The sequence below is a fragment of the Larimichthys crocea genome, chromosome XVIII, assembly GCF_000972845.2.
Source record: "Larimichthys crocea isolate SSNF chromosome XVIII, L_crocea_2.0, whole genome shotgun sequence".
Classification (NCBI taxonomy): Eukaryota; Metazoa; Chordata; class Actinopteri; family Sciaenidae; genus Larimichthys; species Larimichthys crocea.
Genome location: NC_040028.1, coordinates 14,374,170 through 14,392,636, shown reverse-complemented (window position 1 = coordinate 14,392,636; position 18,467 = coordinate 14,374,170). Strand labels below are relative to the sequence as shown.

Genomic DNA, 18,467 nt, shown 5'->3' with positions numbered 1-18,467 from the left:
TGAAAAACAGCTCATACAGACTTCCTCTCATATTTAATTTTATCTTTGAATAAAAGAGCTATAGGAAAGTATTAATCTGCTTAACATTTCTAAGTACATCCTCCAAAGGATTTTGCTTTTTTAATCTTACATATGCTCAGCAGAGTTACTGGCAAAAACTGTACATTTTCCTCATTTCATCCTTTCAACATCAAATGGTGAGCAGCAAAAATTGGATCAGACTTCAAAGACTGTGATGTGCTCCAAGTCACGGAGTGGCTCTTCTATTTCACATATTGAATCCGAGCAGGATATCAAAGTGCTACCAAAGAACCTCAGGTCTTTACTAAAAAAGGGGTCTAACATCTGTAGAAAGAGGAGCGCAAAGACAAATCACCTCAGGGAAGAGCGAGCATTTATTCTCAGCCGTGAATTTCCAGCCTTTTGATTCTCTCATTCCCGTACCACCCTGTCTTCTCCGCTGAGATGGAGGTTGGAGCAAGAGATCTCTTTTGTCTCAAGGACTCAAAAAATTCCCAAAGAATAATCTGGGTTAAAGCGGCTTTGTAGCGGAGCAGCATTTTTACATACACGGCTGAAGTCAGGCATAAGAAAACGCTCATTGATATTCTGTTACTTACATTTTCTGTATGTATGTGGTCTGTAGGTGCCTCTTTGCTCTTTTCGGTGTCGGATCTGCGAAAGCAAGAAGCATTTATAAATGAAATTAACATAACGTGTCACACAGCAACACATATTGTGTCTGCAGAGCTGAGGATAATTTGTATTTGCCTTTTTGTTTCGTGGAAAAACAACAACTCTGATTTACGATTATGCAATTTGCAGAGAGCGAGACAGAGATATGTTGCATTATTTAAACAAAAGAAAAAAAAACACGACACGACATCTGCAAACACAATGCTGCAAGCAGCAGTCGCAGTCATGCTTTTGAGTCTAGAAAAACAAAAATCTCATCTAGTTTGGACTTGGTGATGCAACTGGAGGTTCTGCTGTTTGGATGCAAGCGCAGAATTCATGCGTGGCAGACAGGAGGGATATCAAAAGGGAAAAGAACAGCATGTAGGTGAGAACATAGATCTTACAGGAGGAAAATGGGCCAAATCATGTCAAAATAAATCTATATGGAGAGATTCCAACACTGATTAAACAGAATTGTTAAGTGGAGGTTTGAAGTTTTTCTCACCAAGGAATATGATTGTAAACACGGAGAGAAAAATCCCAGATGAGGCTCGGCTCGTTTCGAGTATACAACAAGCATAACATTTTCAGATGTGTAAATCCAGTATTTTGGAGTTTGGAGTCTAGAGAGGGATGCATGGCGTTGACCAAAAGTCACTCAAGATTTGAGATTTCTCACACATGAATTGGTTTAGAGTATGCACTGACAGTAATAAAAAAGATCGTAACGATACTGTACATAAAAAAACAAACCTCGTAACGTCTAAAATCACTCAGGAATTTCCTCTTTTTTTTTAGTTTGGAAACTCAAACCTAATATTATGGAATTTGTAATACATAATACGTGTGACTTGTGGTGCAGAGAGACGTTAAACACGCAGCTAAAAGCAGCCATCGACACCACGTGTGCTGCTGTTCAGTCGGTGGCTGCTCTCCTGCTTAGCACATACTTTCTTAATGACTGGCCTGCCCATATGCTGAATAAACACAAAGTCTTCAGCTCGTACATCTGGAGACCAGCACAGCGCCCAACCCCATTTGTGGTCAGACAAGTGTGCTATCTTGGTGGAAAGATATTTATTACGTTTATAAAACTGAAAGAGGTGGTGCTTAGGGAGGAGCTTTCTCTTCGGCTTGAAACAACAGTACATTACGGGGGCCAAGAGGAGCCAGTCCTGCGGGGCTTAATATGAGTGACAGGTATGTGAGACCTCTTGCTCTAATGGTGGTCTCGTTTTTAGGTCATATTTGAAGCCTTTTGTCTGCGCTGTAAGAAACAACAATAAAGAAATCACAAAAAGCAAACTGCGGTCTTTCAACGAGAGCTGGCGCTGAAGGACGAGAGATGTCAAGACTCACCCCGTATGCTCCTCTTTGGTGGTCTTCTCTGCAGCCTCAGGGTGACATCTGTGCCTCTGGGGTCCTTGGTCCCGACGCACCCGATGGCCTCTGTAAGCTGCACAGGATATAAATGACAGACGTGCCTCTGTTATGATCATAAAGTCCGCTGAGGAAAACACTATATTTGCATGGAGGAAGTGAAATATGTTTAGCATCTGTATAAGGAGTGCAGAGAGAAAACATCATGTGATTATTGAGACACACTGGGCGCAAAATGGATGGGAAACGGAGCCCGCTGACTTACTCCATCAACGGGCTTTGTGTTTTTCTTGTAAAATTATATGCGCAGGAAAAAGAAAGCTCAAGTACATTGTTGAGCCGTGGTTCTATTTTGCATGGTCTAATCTGATCGATGGTGAGCATGTCCCCCAGGCCCCGCTGAGATCTGAGAAGCCACCAGGCTCATACATTTGAAAGGCATCTGTTTATTTTCAGAATGCAAATGCAGCCCACCTCAAAGGCTATAAGCTGCAGAGAACACACAATGTGAATGTGCTGGAGTGCTCCGCCGGGGGGCTGAGGCCCCACTTATGTCAGGTTCAGGTTCTCCCCCCCTCCTTCCACCACCACCACCACCACCACCCTGAACCCCAGCGGCCACACACAAACACGTCTCTCTCTAAAGAGAAAGACGAGCGGCGACAGAGAGGCTTTCCTCTCACACCAAAACCATGTTTACCCATTCTGCAGCCTTATTTACAAGGGCTTTAATGGAGGACATTTACACAAGGTGTGCAGGCGACTGAGATGCTCCATGTGCCAGATGAGGGCAGCCCTTAGGAGGGCTAGGGGAAACAATGCCAAATCTCCTCCCCCTGCCCTCCTCTCTCCTGCCCCTTTTGGCACCCTCCCTTGTCCTCCAGTGAGAGGCTCCAAGGAGGGAGGGAGAAAGAGAGAATGGGGAAGGGGGGGCCGGGAAGGTTAATGTGCCCACTTTGATCTTCGTCAAGGCACACTGAGTAAGAATTAATTTACATTTCAGATGAAAAGGTTGACAGTATAAAAAGGCATCTTGTTTCTGGTATGTGAGAGCTGTGTAATAGGCCAGGAATTTGAGAGAGGAAGTCGTGAGGAAACAGAAGGGATAAGCCCCTCTCTTGCCTTTACTGGGAAAGAGATGAAAGGAAAAAAGGATCTCAGTATGCACTGTTCTTCTGAAACATGGGGACCAAATGCTGCCCAAACTTTCAAAAGCTTTTCTTTATGCATTATTAATTAATTATTACTGTTTCGCAGGCCACTCATTGAGATCAAAAAGGTGTTTCACAAAGATGTAAAGGTCTTCGGGCCTTTATCCTTTTTTCCTTTTGAAAACGTATGGAGGGGAAAAAAAAAAGTGGCGCGTTATTTTCCAACCGGACGCGGTACTAACACGAGGAATTCCAGAGGTCGACACTTGAATGTGAGAAGAACGTATATGTAAACATTTCTTTACCTGACTGAATGCGGACAGCGGCCTCGTCCCGCTCCTTTTTTATTTGCTTGAGGTTCTGCCGAGCGACATAGCCCCTCCAGGCTGGAGAGAGAGAGAGAGAGAGACAGTGTGTGTTCGTGTGTGTGTGCAAGAGATTGCTGACCTGCCTCTGTGAAACAAAATAGACTGCACATACTACACAAGATCCCACTTCAAAACACTGCTAAACCAGGTGGCAGAGGGATGGATCCCTTTGAACTCTCTGAGGTCTTATTGTCTGCTCTGAAGCATTGCTCTTAACCCTCGTAGGTCAAGCTGTGGTTATCAAACTCATCTCTTTTATGAAGACCCGCCGGCACATAATAGACCAGAGGTCATTAAGAAACCAACGGTCACATTCACATCAAATCTGCACCTGTTTCATCGTTACGCGATAAAAGAATATATCTGAATGTTGCCGCTCATTTGCATTTTTTTGACTTAAGTCTGAATAATTCCTTCTGTTTACTGTTGAACTGGTACCAGTGTACCTGACTGGATGATGATGGCCCCGTGGTTTTTCTTCTCCTTCTCTTTCCGGTAACGTCGGGCGCCCAGCCAGCCTTTGGTGTAAGCTTGTATCACCACCACCCGCGCAATCACCTCCCTCAGCAGCAGGTTCAGCTGCTCCACATGGTAGTACTTCAGGAAAACCTGACAGGATATCACATTATCTCAGTCTAGACTGTTTTATTGGACTTATTATGGATGAAATGTGTATTACAAACACAGACTTCTTTAATTATTCATATTTTTTTAGATATTACCTTTGTTGTCCCCAGCACCCAGTCTTCTAGTTTGGCCCGTTCCAGTATGGCAACAGCGTTCTCTTTGCTGGTCTCCGGCATCTCGTGAGCCCGAAATGCAAGGTAGTAATATCTAATATATAAAGAAAACACAAAGAAAAATGCGATTTTAATGTTGTTATAGCAGACACTGATAGTGTAATCATAAAATTTTTATAAAACCTTAAAAGGAAAGTTATCTGATGTTAAAAGTTAAAGGATCACTTTTCAATTGTTTTTGCAGCAGCGAGTTGATCCACAAAACAGACACGGTGTTATGAAAAAGGAAAAAGAAGACCTCCAGAAGACATCAGTATTAATAATGGATTATAGTTTGTTGCCAGCAAAAATCTTGGACGTAGACATCTCATAACAATACAACAAAACTATCATAGCTAGGATGTGAACAAATAAAGGTGAATTTTTCCTCTAAAGGAAAATTTGTAACATTTTTGGGAAAAGCTCTTATTTCCTTTTTGCCTGGAGACGTGAACTTCGACACCACCATCACGTTTGTATGCTAAATACTAAACCACAGCCAACTGTCTGTTAGCTTAGCTTAGCATAAAGACTGTAAACAGGGGGAAACAGCTAGCCTCACTCTGTCAACAAGAACCTCTGAGACTCACTAATTAACATTTCCTGTCTTGTCTGTGTAAGAATGAAGAAAACCATTGATATAAAAGAGACGAGCTGCTGGCTGTAGCTTCATATTTACTGTACAGACACGACACTTACTCTTATCTTCTAACTCAGCAAGAAACTTTCCCAAAATGTCAAACTTTTTCTTTTAATTTTACTCTTCTATTACTTTTGTGTCAGTTTAGTGTCAACTGTGAAATTTAGGATTACAAGTAAAATGTAATCTACAGGCATTCTTATCAGATTCTTCGGTTTAGGGAACACAGTCGATTACATAACCGATTACAAACTACAACAGAGCTCCTCGGACAACATTTTAAAGTAATTTAACCCTACGCTGGACACGAGGAGTCACTGGAAATCTTGACACTTTTCCTCGACGCTGCTGGAAGCATCACCACAGCTGGTCAGAGTGAAAAAATGAGCCTGACCGAGACATGAGTCTTCAACAGAGGCCCTTTTGTTGGCGCTCTTTTGAATGGATCATCGTCTCTGATTTCAGTGGCCACAGAAAATGCCCATCAGCCCGGGCCTATCGGTGTTCATCAGCTCCAACTGCATGTTTATCGCTCGCATTGTCTGGATCCGTCCACTGATCCTCTTGTTGTAGTTTACAAAATACCAGCATAGGACAAAGTGGCTCTAACTGTTTGCTCAGGGACATCAAGGCTCCAAAACGACTGGTTCATCTCTTGTGTTCTGGCGTTGGTCAAAAAGAAGAACAACAACAAGAAGAAAAACTTCTTTGAACTCCCCTCCCCGCCTCAGTCTACAGCCTTTCATTCTAATTCCTGTTGATACCTGTTATTTCTTTGATGGTAAATACAAAGCGCTGCTTGGCAACATCAGACAAGCCTTTGATATGAGAGCACAAATTTAAATCAGTTTTCACTAAAGGTGCAGTTTAGCTGGTCGGCTCTGTCTGTGAGGCTCAGGTAGGATGATATGGATTCAATAGAAAGATTGAAAAAATTTCAAATGTAGTCTGAGGTGGTAATACGTGCTCGCAGTCATACACGCTTCAGCAAAATCATCCGTCACTCTTTAATACTGAGACTAAAACTAGGACATTTAAGAAGAAACCATGTGGTCATTCAAAGTTTTCGGTCAACAAAATTAAGCAAAGTTTCCCCAAAGCAGTGAGACTAACCAACCATCTAAAAGCTTCTTCTTCTTTTTTTCCGAGTTAATTAAATTTTATATCATCTTTTCAAAGGGAAACTGATCAAACGTAAGTTTCCTTGCATTTTCCCACACTCGTCAAAGTACGTGTAGGTACAGACTTTTTAAATACGGGGTTGGACATACGAATATGAGTCTGTAGCACCAGTAATCACATTCCTGTCCCACATTTTTTTTTAAAAAGCAAAAAACAACACCCTTACATAAAACGTCCCCCCCTAATGATGAAGCCTTGTTTTAATTGTGTTCTAATGAAATACCAATGGGACACAGAGACTGCATCTGAGCTTTTCCAGGTCACTGAATTTAAGAACAAACTCTTTATGAATAGTAAAAAGAAAAATCCATTAAAATGCATCACCCCTTTTAATCACAGTTCCTCCCTGTTTGAATTGTATCCACATTCTCCACACTGGAGTATCCACCCAGCTAAAAGAGCTGTAGGATTTACTCTTGCGCTATCACTAATGACTGCCAATTAGTCAGCCTCTTGCTCTGTTCAACTTGCACCCCTATCTAATTAAAGAACCCGTGTTTTTACGTGCTGCAGAGCATGGCTCGCTTGTTCTGCACTATCTCCGGGGTTGTGTCAACGCTCGGCGTGTGTGCGTGCTGCAGACTGTAGGTGCTGCCTTGTCTTGACATCACTTTTACCTGCTGACAAACTCTTCAAACAGGATGCGGTGGGAGTAGCCTTGCCGGCGGATGTTCACAGTCTCCAGGATCCCCGTGTAGCGCAGCTGCACCATCACCCTCTCCTTGCAGAAGCGCAGCGCCTGTCTGTCGTCGTTGGGTTTGATGCAGCGCACAAAGTGAGGCTGACCCACCACCATCTTAGACAGTAAGTCCATCAGGGAGTACTGCAGACATGAGACAACAATAAACAGTGGGCAGAGACAAACCAGGGAGCAGATATCAGTTCACATTATCAAAGTCTGGTGGTTTGAATTCAGTTATAATGATCTGAACCTCAACTTCAAAGATCTAACTTTTACTAGATATAGATATGTTTGATAACAGAGTACAAGCTGAATAGTAATTGACAGTGTTAATCAGTCCCAACAGGATCTGGCAGACTTTTAAAATCTCATAACAGATATGAAAAACTGAATTAGCGAAGGATTAAAAAACTGAAACAGAATTACAGATTTTTTTTGGGTTATTTTGGATTATCAGTTGAGGTCATGTTTAAAAATCACAAGGCAAGAATCAACTGTGATTGTTTAAAGATGCATGAATTTTTTTTTTGCCTTTAGGCGAAACTATATCAATATATATAGAGAGAGATATCATATCAACATATAAAGTGAACGTGTAACTATTGTTTATTTACAAATCTTGCAGACATTAGCATTCATTTGGAGAAGAGTTTCTGGCCACCTGAAAGAAGTAAACCCAGAATTAAACTCTGTTTTGGTCTCCACCAACTCCTGAGAAAAATATCTGGCTCTTTATGTTGCACAGTTTTCATCAGCTAGTTCTGTTAACTTGCTGACTTCCGTTAGTAACTTGTTGTCTGCTGTTGCTGGAAATGGTGCTGACAAGTGTTTAGACCAGGAATCCAAAACAATGAGCTGGAAGACACTAAACAGAGCTGAGGAGATCTGCAGAGTTGGTGATAATTCTGCTGCTTTATCACTACAACTGTAAACTGTAAGACATATGATTCAAGCATCTAACGTCTTCTAACAATGTTCTGTTCCAAAAAAATAGACATTTTGTTGACGTTACCAGAGCTCTGTGCCATTTTCTGCTTTGTTATACAAGAGTTCAATAGAAAAATGTGGATCCGTTTGTTCGCGTCAACACAATTATGATTATAAAACTGAACACAGCAGAAGAGATGTTCAAAAAATGTGGGTTGTTGTCAGACAGCTAAGGAGCATAAAAGAGTAAACACCTACACGGAAATAGGAGGCTACAGTCTGTCTCCTCATGTTGGTGGTCTCTTCAGGGTGACGCATCATCTCCATGGTGTCCACCTGAACACAAACATTCACAATGAGCACGCCGCATTCATAAACAGGCCAGACTCAGGCCGGCAGCATCACCGGCAGATGCAGCAGATTCAAATGAGATGCAGTTTATTTGCAACCTGACGTCCTCTGTGGGCTCTGTAGAGATAAAGGTATTATTACAGCAGGTCTCCTTCCTCTAAATGGGCCAGTTGGGAATACATCTGTACTAACTGTGTCGTCTGTATAACATAGCCCCATAAACACTTAAAGCTAACAATCTAGAGAATAATTCTGCACTGCTGTGGGGCATGGGAAAATTGCACAGCATACTGAGTAATGAGACTAGCCGTCACCGAGTAGACGACGACGGATTAACGAGGACACAATATAAGCTTTCTAATGGCCTTCGCAATTCATGGCTTCATCAAAATTAATGATGCAATAGATATTTTATGGTAAGTCTACGTAGCAAAGTGCATATCTTAACATTTTATTTCAACCTAGTACAAAGACAGGAAGGTGCATCAAACCTTCTCCGAGTTACGCGAAGGGAGGAATCGAACGCTTTGCTATTTCGAAACCAGATCTCACAGAAGAAGTACAAACAGACTCACTTCAACTAGTCTAACAACCACCACGCTACTTTAATCTGGTCGTCTGGTCAACTTTTCCCCAACTCTGATTGAGAATATGACAGCATACACATTACATCAATCACACAGAGTTGTTACTAAGAGCCTTTCTTGTTCAAGAATAACTGAGTAGGTGCTTTAGAGGAAGTTCGGCTAAGTGGAACAGTTATTTGCACAGTTATGTCATCCTGTGTCTGCGTCCCACATTAGGCATTTCTAAAATCTAAAAAGGATACATCACAGAGCATTTGTTTACATTGATGACACAGAATAGTTCAAAAGAAATGATTTTCCAAAGCCAGACTGTGATTGATGTTAGATGAGTGGAGCTGCACGCAGTTCAAAGTTTGTGAGTTAAAAAAGTTTTGATTATATAATGATCATGAGCAGATTTCAGTTATGTGTTCTATTCATTGGACAGTGATTTAGAAACATTATGTAGAAACGTGTGCTGTTTTCAACAGGAATCTTACCTTCAACAGGTATTTGGGAGACTTTGAGTACGGCACATGTCGGCGAGTGACATGGAAATAAAGGAGAATTGGATAGACAAGAAATAAAGAAGAAGAAATTCACATTTAAGGGGTTTAAATCATAATGTGAAAATGATAATCCAACAATGGACACAAAGATATTTTCAGTTTCATAGCTTACAAACATTATGATTTGATCAAACGCTTCCCCCTTAAATAATGTAAAATAGTCACAGCGAAATGAAACTGTCAGAGGTGAGAAAGAAAGAAACGTTTATGCTAAAACACCCTGTAGTGTGTGTGACACCATAAAAACACACTCTGCATGAAGAACCTCATGAACATCCACTTCTTACTAAGTCATTTTGTCGGTGTTGCTACATGAAGAATTGTTGTGGAATATTAAACTCATGAAACTATCCTGGCCTCTTATTGAAGTACATTAAAGCAGCTATTTGAGCAGATTTTGTGGGGACCCACAATACTTTAGTGCTCATTAACAACAAAACAACAATAGTTACTAAGTCTGAAGAAGTACTTTTATGTCGTAGACACAGAATGCCAGATGGCGATGCTGCATCACCACAAGCAAGACAGCAAACATAACAGGGTAGTAAATTAATGTGGCTATGCTTCATAGCACCAGTTTTTACTGGGTTTCTTATGGCGCAATGACTGTGAGCAACAAATAAAAGACATTATGTTCTCAGATGTGATGATTTGTGCTACAGGAGCACAAGCCTCACCTTGGTGCGTCCTGAACCGAGCTGAGGTGGCAAAGATCTGGAGGCGGCGGTGACCCGGGCTCTGGACGTTGCCAGGTTTCCTGTTCAAAAGCAGTCATAAGTTGCAAAGTCAGGCTTTTTTATTTAAAGTTTACAAAGAGTTTGAACAGCTGTGAGGAATAAAGGGTAGACATGGTTACTGAAGGTGAACTATCAAGCATGGAGAGACACCGTAAACACCTTAAAAGTGATATTTTTTTAACACACAAGGAAAACAAAAGTGAAGAGCTACATTACTAGGTTAACAGTAGTGTTCATACTGCAGCACAGCATAAAAGACAGAGCCAAAATCTGAGCTGAATCCCATGGACTCAGGAGTGCAGCTGCGTGCACAGCAGTCCAACAGCCCCACACACAGCGGAAAGGATATGAACATAGCATATGCAAGACAGTCTGAACATTTCAAAGTTTCTGCACAAGATGTCCAAATGTTTTCTCTGGCTATATCTTCAGAGGCTAAACTGTGATTAATAGCAGTGAAAGAAGCCTTTGAAGCAGGATTGGTGACATCAAAGTCCTAATCCATGGGTGGCAGGATTTTTATAATGAGTGGGAAGTATCTTAACACATTTCAAAGGGTTTACTCCATGAATAAACAATAGCTGCACAGATGTGCCACACACACCTTTAGAAAAATACGTCTGCAGACACAGGAGGCAGCATTACCCAAGCAGCCGTGTATGGCAAGGAGGAAAACCTTTGTAAGTTTTTTAAGATAAAGCCGAAGTGACAGGCCAACAATTGTTCTAGATTTTCTACCGCACGCAAACGAACTTCTAAAATGCAAATATGTAAGTCGGCTTCTGCTATGTAATTTCAAGACTCTCGTCAGTTGTTCAGGACGCGGTCTGACAATGAGCCAAAAACTTAAAGAGAAGGATCAGCGCCTGTCTTCCTCAGAGGAACCCCGCGCTATCAAGTGTGTACTGGCAGCATCAATCAAACACAGGAGAGATCAAAATCCATTTATGATGGATTGATTAACAGCCAGACCACTTCTAACTTTAGACAAAGAACGTCTTACTCGTGCCAAAGGTTTTAAAAGTGAGCCAAAGCAATGTGGCGTCTCATGGGACACACACACACACACACATGCATGCATGCATGCTTGTAGTCAAAACAAGCCAAAACATATGATGTGAGAGCATTTGAAAAGGACTCAAACAGTCTTTAAAGCTAGTGATGGTACCGCTTTTAGCATTTGACAGTTGTCTGCTTTTTTTATTTTTTATTTATCTACTCATTTATTCTGCTATTAGTGCATTTTGCATTTGGCATATAAACAAAATCTAAATATTCTGTCACATTAAAATATGCACTTTTATATTTGTTAATAATGTGCTCGGGAAAAAAAAATATCCACAGGATCCGAATCTGGACCTGAAAATAGAAGAAAGTGTAAAATATGATAACATGGAAATCTGAGCAGCTAATTGCTCATTATGAACACATGTTTGTGAGAGGGCCGGGGACAGATTTTACAACCTCAAATGCCCCTTCAGCACAATGTACACACACAAAAATACACACACATGTACACGCGTACAAAAAAAAGAAAAAAGTATGGTCTTTGAGAACAGGAGCCGTTAAACTGTGTCGGGTATATTACCAGCACACAGGCAGGGAGGGCCCCGCTCCAATTAGCCCAGAGTAAAGCTGGATGGATTAATTGGAGTGGGCCTTGTGCAAATGAAGTGCGCTCTCTCCTCTCCCCATTAGTGCTGCTGGGCCAGATCATCTGAGCACATTTGTCATGATGAATTAGCGGCTGCGAGTGGAACGGGCTCGTGGAGTGTCACTGTGCTTTCACGCCTCTCACTTCCATGACACCATCAAGGGGGAGATGAAGGGGCTGCGAGAAACTATGACAGTTGTACCTAAGCCTTGCAAATGGACACTCGCTGCTTTCTTAATGTATTCCTTGGCGGGTCGTATTAATTCATTCTTCTGGCGGGTTTCATATCCCCTCCTGACTAGATGATTAGAGCATGGGTTAATAGTCAGTATCCTCAAAGATTTCTGCCTCCTGAGACATGAAACCAAGGGAACACCTGTGATGTCCGGCCTGAAAGGAGACCGTCTAATTTAGATACAGTAGGGAACTTGTCTAATGATGTGGATTATAATTACTCAAACCACAGAGATGAGCAAGAAAAGGGAAGATTTGTTCTTTGACAGTGGACTCAGTTAAAGAAAAACATCACGTGTTTTTAGAGCTGGAGGCACTTCTTACTTTTGTCGGTGCTCTCGAGTAAGACGTGTGATGAAAATAAAAGAGTGTTTTAATATAAAAGTGTCATAATTAAAAAAGAGGAGAGCAGGTGAGGGGAAGATTTCCCATCAGGTCATTCAGTACTTGAGAAACAGGCGGTGGAGGAGCGTCCCACTGATCGTTTCTGCTTCACGCATGTTGCTCTTGGCATGGACTTCCAGGACAAACACACACAGTGAGGCAGTGCAGTGTGTGGGGAAGAAGAGGAGAGGGAAGGAGGGGGGTAGAAAGAGAAAAAGCCTTCCTTGGCATCTGTGCGTTCACTTTGAAAATTAAGCCCAGCAAGAATCCTGTAGGAAAAAAAAAAAAGCTCAAGCTGGCAGTTGTATTGGGGTTCTATTGACAAGAATAGTCAATGTGCTCGGGATTAAAAAGCAATCCTGCGTTCAATATGACACCTCCCTACACGCTTTTATGAGTGCCAGTGTGCGCCTTGTACTTCAGAAGCTGTGGATCGAGCTGTCGACACGGGGGACAATCAAAGTTGTAAGAGAGAGCAGCCTTCTCGAGCTGAGTGAGCAGAGGCTTGCTGGATATCTCCGCCGCTCTCCCGCTCTCTTTTTGAAAACATGTGATCTAGAAACTCAACTCAGCAACCAAGCAAATGAGATTAAAGCACCCATAACCCCCCGCCACCCTCCCCACCCTCCATAACCACCACCGTTTATGCCTAGAGATGGCTCCGGGGGCTGTTGATTTAAATGCCATCCACTACTGTCAGAGCAGATCAATCATAAAAAGCATGGTGTAATTGGCTTTTAGTGACACAACACAGTGTTGCATTTATCAAAGGATGTTGTACCATGTGACTTAGGAGAGCTGGCTCCTCGCTATTGATGCGTGAGGCCCCGTCAAAAATCCCCACTGCTGACTCGAAACATTCTCCAATACCACGATTAGGGGAGAAATTGAACAAAAGTATTACTTGGTGAGTGTCTCTCTTGGTAGCGAGAGTGTGTGGAAGTCTAGTGAGAGACTGTGGTGTCTGCCCGCTGGGATGAAAAGGGCTTCTAGTGGGAGAGAACAAAGAGCCAAATGTGTCATCTCGCTGGGAGAAGCCTGTCATTTCCACACAGGAGGATCTCCTAACATGAAGGGAGACGGAGGGAGATGCAGAGGACATGAGAACTGCAGCTGTGGTTTCATGTGAGAATGTGAAGAAATAAAACAATGTAAATTTGTTCGACGCACATGATGGACTTGAACTTATAACCTGTGATATTTCACACAGGAATAATGTGGTAAGAGCTCGCTTTGTTAACTCACAGTTTTTACGCCTGTAAAATATGAACAAGACTTTCCTGAAGAGAGAAATTCATGACAGGAATCTTGTCACTCACAAGAAATTTGAGTCGTGAGATGGTGGACATTATGTGGAATTTATGGGCTTATTTTATGAGTCAGGATCATAAGTATTAACCTAAAACGTAACCGTTAAAGCAGCAATACCACCAAATTAAATTGCTCTTTTATAAGTAAGGTACAGAAAAGTACATTAGGATAATACTGTATGTGTGCATATATATACATAAATTGTGTAACAATTGTGATCATGGTGAAGCTGATTTAATGACTTTAAACGCTACGAAAAATGGATGGAAATACTCGGGTACAAGTACAAGAATCTCAAAAATATGCAGTACTTGAGTAAACATTCATAACATAAGCATACCAATAATTTAAAATGACAACAAATTGCACCACTGTAGATCAGGTCATGCACATACCAGTGGTTTTATACCTACATATATATATATATATGCACATCATGTGCACAGTAAGTGTTAAAGTCCTTGAAAAGGTAAAGAGTGGATATAAAAAGAAACGGAAATACAGGAAATATACATCTTTACCTTTCACTGTCTGAACTTTTCATAGGGCTCACATCACTCTTCACATCCTACATTTTCACATGTGCTGTGCTACAAGCAGCAAGTCCAGGCGGCCCTGCAGCCACACACACACACACACACACACACACACACACACACACACACACACACACACACACACACACACACACACTGTGACCGCAGGCTGCCCAGGCCCTGGCAGGCCTTAGTGAGCCCAGCCAATTCAAACACTGTGATCCCCCTGATCTGGGAAAGGCCCTGGCTCTGATGAATTTGTCCATGCAAATACATCCCATTTCCTCTGACAAAACACCACCACATGTCCAAGCCTCAAGGACCCACATTCTGCAGAGCTCAAGTGGCCTCGCTATTCACCGCCTGGGAGCTTTTTACTTTCTGGGGCCCTCCCTAGTTTCCTACTGTTCTCCAAACATGAACTGCATCGATACTCAGACCATCACATTCTCAATGTGGCGTGTGAAATGAATGGGTAGTCAACTGAAAAATTACAAAAATGTGGACGGTGTGTCTGTTTTAAACTTAAAACGTGACGTAGAGGAAAATTATGTGGTGTAGGGAGGATCTGTCCTGGTATCACTGCAGTTTGATTTGTGTGTGTGTGCAGTTTAACATCCCAGATCCATTATTTTACTTCCATCACAGTGTCAGGCTGCGGGTCTACGAGGGTGTCCCCTAGTGGTGACATTGTGAGGAGGGGGATCCAGAGTGTGAAACCACCCTGGTGTAAAAAAGATTTTCATCAGATCCCTCTAGATAATGGTAATTTCACAGATAACAGTGAATCTATAATGTGAAGTAAAATGCAAATTAAATCCCTCCACAAATTTTACCCTGAAGAATAGATTTATAATTTTCTTATGGTATACTGCGCTCCATATTTTCCTGAATGATAAGCCGGAGTGGAGCGTTTCATAGCTTTTATCTAACGAGATGATCTTGAGGTTTCACAAACTGCAGTAAGAAAATTGAACCTCCAACTCCTGCGAGCATGTCATAGTCGCACTGCCTACACGTGAACGTGCAAAGGAATCTGTAACTGTGAGCTTTGGTGGAGCTTTTTAGGATATAGAGGCTCAAAATGCACGACACAGTAACAGTTTATGGTCTCAGGCATTTGGTGAAGAGCACCTCTTTTCTCTTGCATATACTGTTTATTTGGCCCTGTGCAGCACTCCCCTCCATCTTTCCCTTCAGACAGTCAGAGTTTATATCTGTCGAAATCATCACATTAACCTGATGCAGCAGTCTGAACGAACAGACGAAAGTGCAGTGGAACAAAAAGGAAATAAAGAAGCTTTTAGACCTCACTGACACTATTGCAGCAGCAGTAAACATTACAGCACATCTTGGTATCTTTTCAGCGCCTTTGTGCTTTGAAATGAAGTGTTCACTGAATTTGTTTTTATAGAGTGTACTCCTCTGAAGCCGTTAATTGCAGAAAGGAAGTGGCTGAAGGCTCCCTTGTGCACAACATGCAATTGAAGTTTACAGACACATCACACAGATTTCTACCGGAGTCTCGGCTGAGGTGTCTTTTGTGATTTGAAGCTCCTTTTAATGCCACCGGGACTAAAAGCAGGCATTTACAGGTCCCCAAAAAGGAAGTGAATCACATAATGTGGCTTAGCTGAAATAAAGTAGGAAGTGGGAATCTGATAATTCAACACATCTATTAGCATTTCAGTGACCAGGAGGCCGCAGCCACGGCTAATGACGAGCATATTACTCTACCTTCATTTAACCAACAGAAAAGAGGTGGGAAGAGTTGCTTTTGTGTTCTCTAAATACTATTTCTTCATCCCCTGGGTATTTAGAAACCTTATCATAAAAATATCCCACTGCACCCACAATCTGTAGATAGCATTCAGCAGTGGGAAACCAAGAGGGACAGCTTAGTGAAAATAAAAACAGAGCGCCGTGCAAAGAGCTGAGCCTCTCAAGAGATAATGGGGACTGCAGATTTATCCGAGCACGGCACACAGAGGCTTGAAACGAAGGGGGACCAGGAGATGCCTGGGAGACGCGTCTTTAAGAAACCCACTTACCTGAACATTTATGGAAGCAGTAGACACCAGCATAATTCACAGCCAGTAATACAGTCACAAGCCAGCATTGTTCACAATAGTTTGTCTCAAAGAAAAGTTTTCCATTTCCATTTCCTTTGTGGTTAGCGGTAGAATGATGTCCCTGTTAGTGGCTGAGATGTTCCACAGGGCTATATTTTTAACTTGAGGCCTATATTACAGCATACCTGTTTTGGTTAAAGGGCTGGAAAACAGCTGCTGCAAAAGCTTGTTCTCCGATGTTCTCAGAACCAGAACGATGTCCGCAGGAAGAGTGTCTCTGTTCTTCTCCAGAAACCCGTTCACGTTGTACAATACCTGTTGAGGAGGACGTGAGACACAAACAGTTTAAATGTTATTCACAGTCTGATCTGACATTACCTCTTGCAAACGAGATCACATATAAAAAAATGACAATAGATCCTTTTCACAGAAGACAATTTGACATGTCACAGCAGAAAAAGCACAAATTAACGATGGCTGAACTCCATTTAGTTGCGTCAGTTTCGTGGCCCTGGTATTTGTGCGCTCTGTCACACTGTCACAGGTTACTGAATAGATCAGAACCATAGTTCATGTTTTTAGTAACACCTGAGCTTCTCCTACTACGACAAGTTAAAATAACTGCTGTGAGACCTGTATACTGCATTAAATCAGAAAGACTGCTGCACACACGTAATGCAAAAATTTCAAAGACTTAATTATGTTATATTTTTAATTACAGTCTGAATTCTGTAAAAGGCAATACGATTATATCATCACTGAAAGGCGATAAGCATTAATTATAGTCCACCCTAATCCTGAATATTCAATTAGATTTGAATTAGCTCTCAGTTGCTACAGCCTGAAGTTGACTAGCTGGTCTCTCCACCTTGATTCAGATATACAAACATTGTGCAAAGCATTAAAGTTTATTTGGAGACATGCAGTGAGCATCATGTGACATTCGTGACATGCATTTTAAAAACATAGCTAAGTCTCCACTCTTATCACACCAATGAACGAGGCAGTAAATTATTTGTTGCTCATGTCCAAAGACTCGTTTCATACCTTTCCAGCATAATGCTGAATCCCGAAACAAAGCTCCACACGTTTTGGTATCCAGAAGTACTTGCAGCGCAAATTGTCTTCAAATTTATCTACAGAAACAAATAAGAAAGGCAGCACAGGTTTGAAGTGTCTAAACTGTGTGGTAAGAGCTGCAGCTACAGTCAAAGTAGCACTGACCTCTGACCTTCTATTCATTTTTCATGATTTTTGCCTGTTTGATGTTGCAGGTGTAGCTCCAGTCTTACCCACTAAGGTCTGGTCAGTGGCCTGAGGGAAGCGGCTCTCCTCGTCCATGAGGGACAGCAGACCCATGGGCTTCTGTAGGAACATGTCCAGGATGGGCCTGTTGTCCTCGTACTCCACCAGGCTGGCATCCACCCCCTCGCTCTGATATTCCATCTTAATTAGAACCAATGAATGTAGCATAATCTAATTAATGATTTCTCTAAATGACCCAATTAAACAATCTGGGCTAAATATGATCTGTGCATGTGTGAGTTTCTAATCAACAAAACCAAACAGCTGCAGTCGGCTGTGTGTGTCTATGGCTGAAGTTTACAGCATAATAGAGTCTTTTACTGAATGCATAACACAGAGCAGCTCCCAACTAACAAATAGAGCCACTTACTTATTCATAATTTATTTCACTTTGCAAATAACCCAGAGTCATATCATAGTATTGCATCTATTTAATTCCAGATCAAAAAGTTGTTTTAAATATATATTTTACTAATAAAGTGGAACCAATGGATCTAAACCGTCCTCATGTTTAAGTCATTAACTCAGAATAATCAGTTTCTGTGTACAAGCTAGACTGAAGACATCCACGCCAAATAAAAATCCCTTTTCCACTGAGCGCCAGCGCTTCATCGAGGGCAGCTCACACTTGTTTGTGGAAGAGAAACTTTTCCACAGGCCTTATTTTGAACGATCACTGCTGTAATTAATGTGTAAAGGGTGAATGTAGCTTCTGATAACAGTTCTGGACTTATGTAAATGAGCAGGGAGTACGATCAGTTTTAATGTGTGAAATCCTGCGTCAATAAATGATCTTGTTTGTGTTTTATTAAGAGTATTCTTCTGTACATGCGTTGTTGTGAGCATGTAAATGTAAAAGTTACTTAAAAAAGGTTTCCATAAATAAAATTTGTCCCCTCTTTCATTGATTTCCTTTTAAAAGGACTGGTGCAAAGTCAAGGCAGACTAAAAGGCATTACGG

The 18,467-nt window shown here is 41.7% G+C and overlaps 1 protein-coding gene across 2 annotated transcripts in view; it reads right to left on the bottom strand.

Moving 5' to 3' along the window:
- myo3b (myosin IIIB) overlaps positions 1-18,467 on the bottom strand; it is a 62,271-nt gene that overhangs the window by 16,926 nt on the left and 26,878 nt on the right. For both annotated transcript variants that reach the window (XM_027290785.1, XM_027290786.1), the window contains 12 exons: positions 17,494-17,647; positions 17,249-17,337; positions 16,387-16,516; positions 9,951-10,030; positions 9,205-9,225; positions 8,046-8,123; positions 6,796-7,001; positions 4,300-4,411; positions 4,024-4,186; positions 3,515-3,595; positions 2,038-2,134; positions 621-675 (listed from right to left, as the gene is read on the bottom strand). In XM_027290785.1, the coding sequence (XP_027146586.1) occupies positions 621-675; positions 2,038-2,134; positions 3,515-3,595; positions 4,024-4,186; positions 4,300-4,411; positions 6,796-7,001; positions 8,046-8,123; positions 9,205-9,225; positions 9,951-10,030; positions 16,387-16,516; positions 17,249-17,337; positions 17,494-17,647 (1,266 nt within the window). The remainder of the gene's footprint in view (positions 1-620; positions 676-2,037; positions 2,135-3,514; positions 3,596-4,023; positions 4,187-4,299; positions 4,412-6,795; positions 7,002-8,045; positions 8,124-9,204; positions 9,226-9,950; positions 10,031-16,386; positions 16,517-17,248; positions 17,338-17,493; positions 17,648-18,467) is intronic.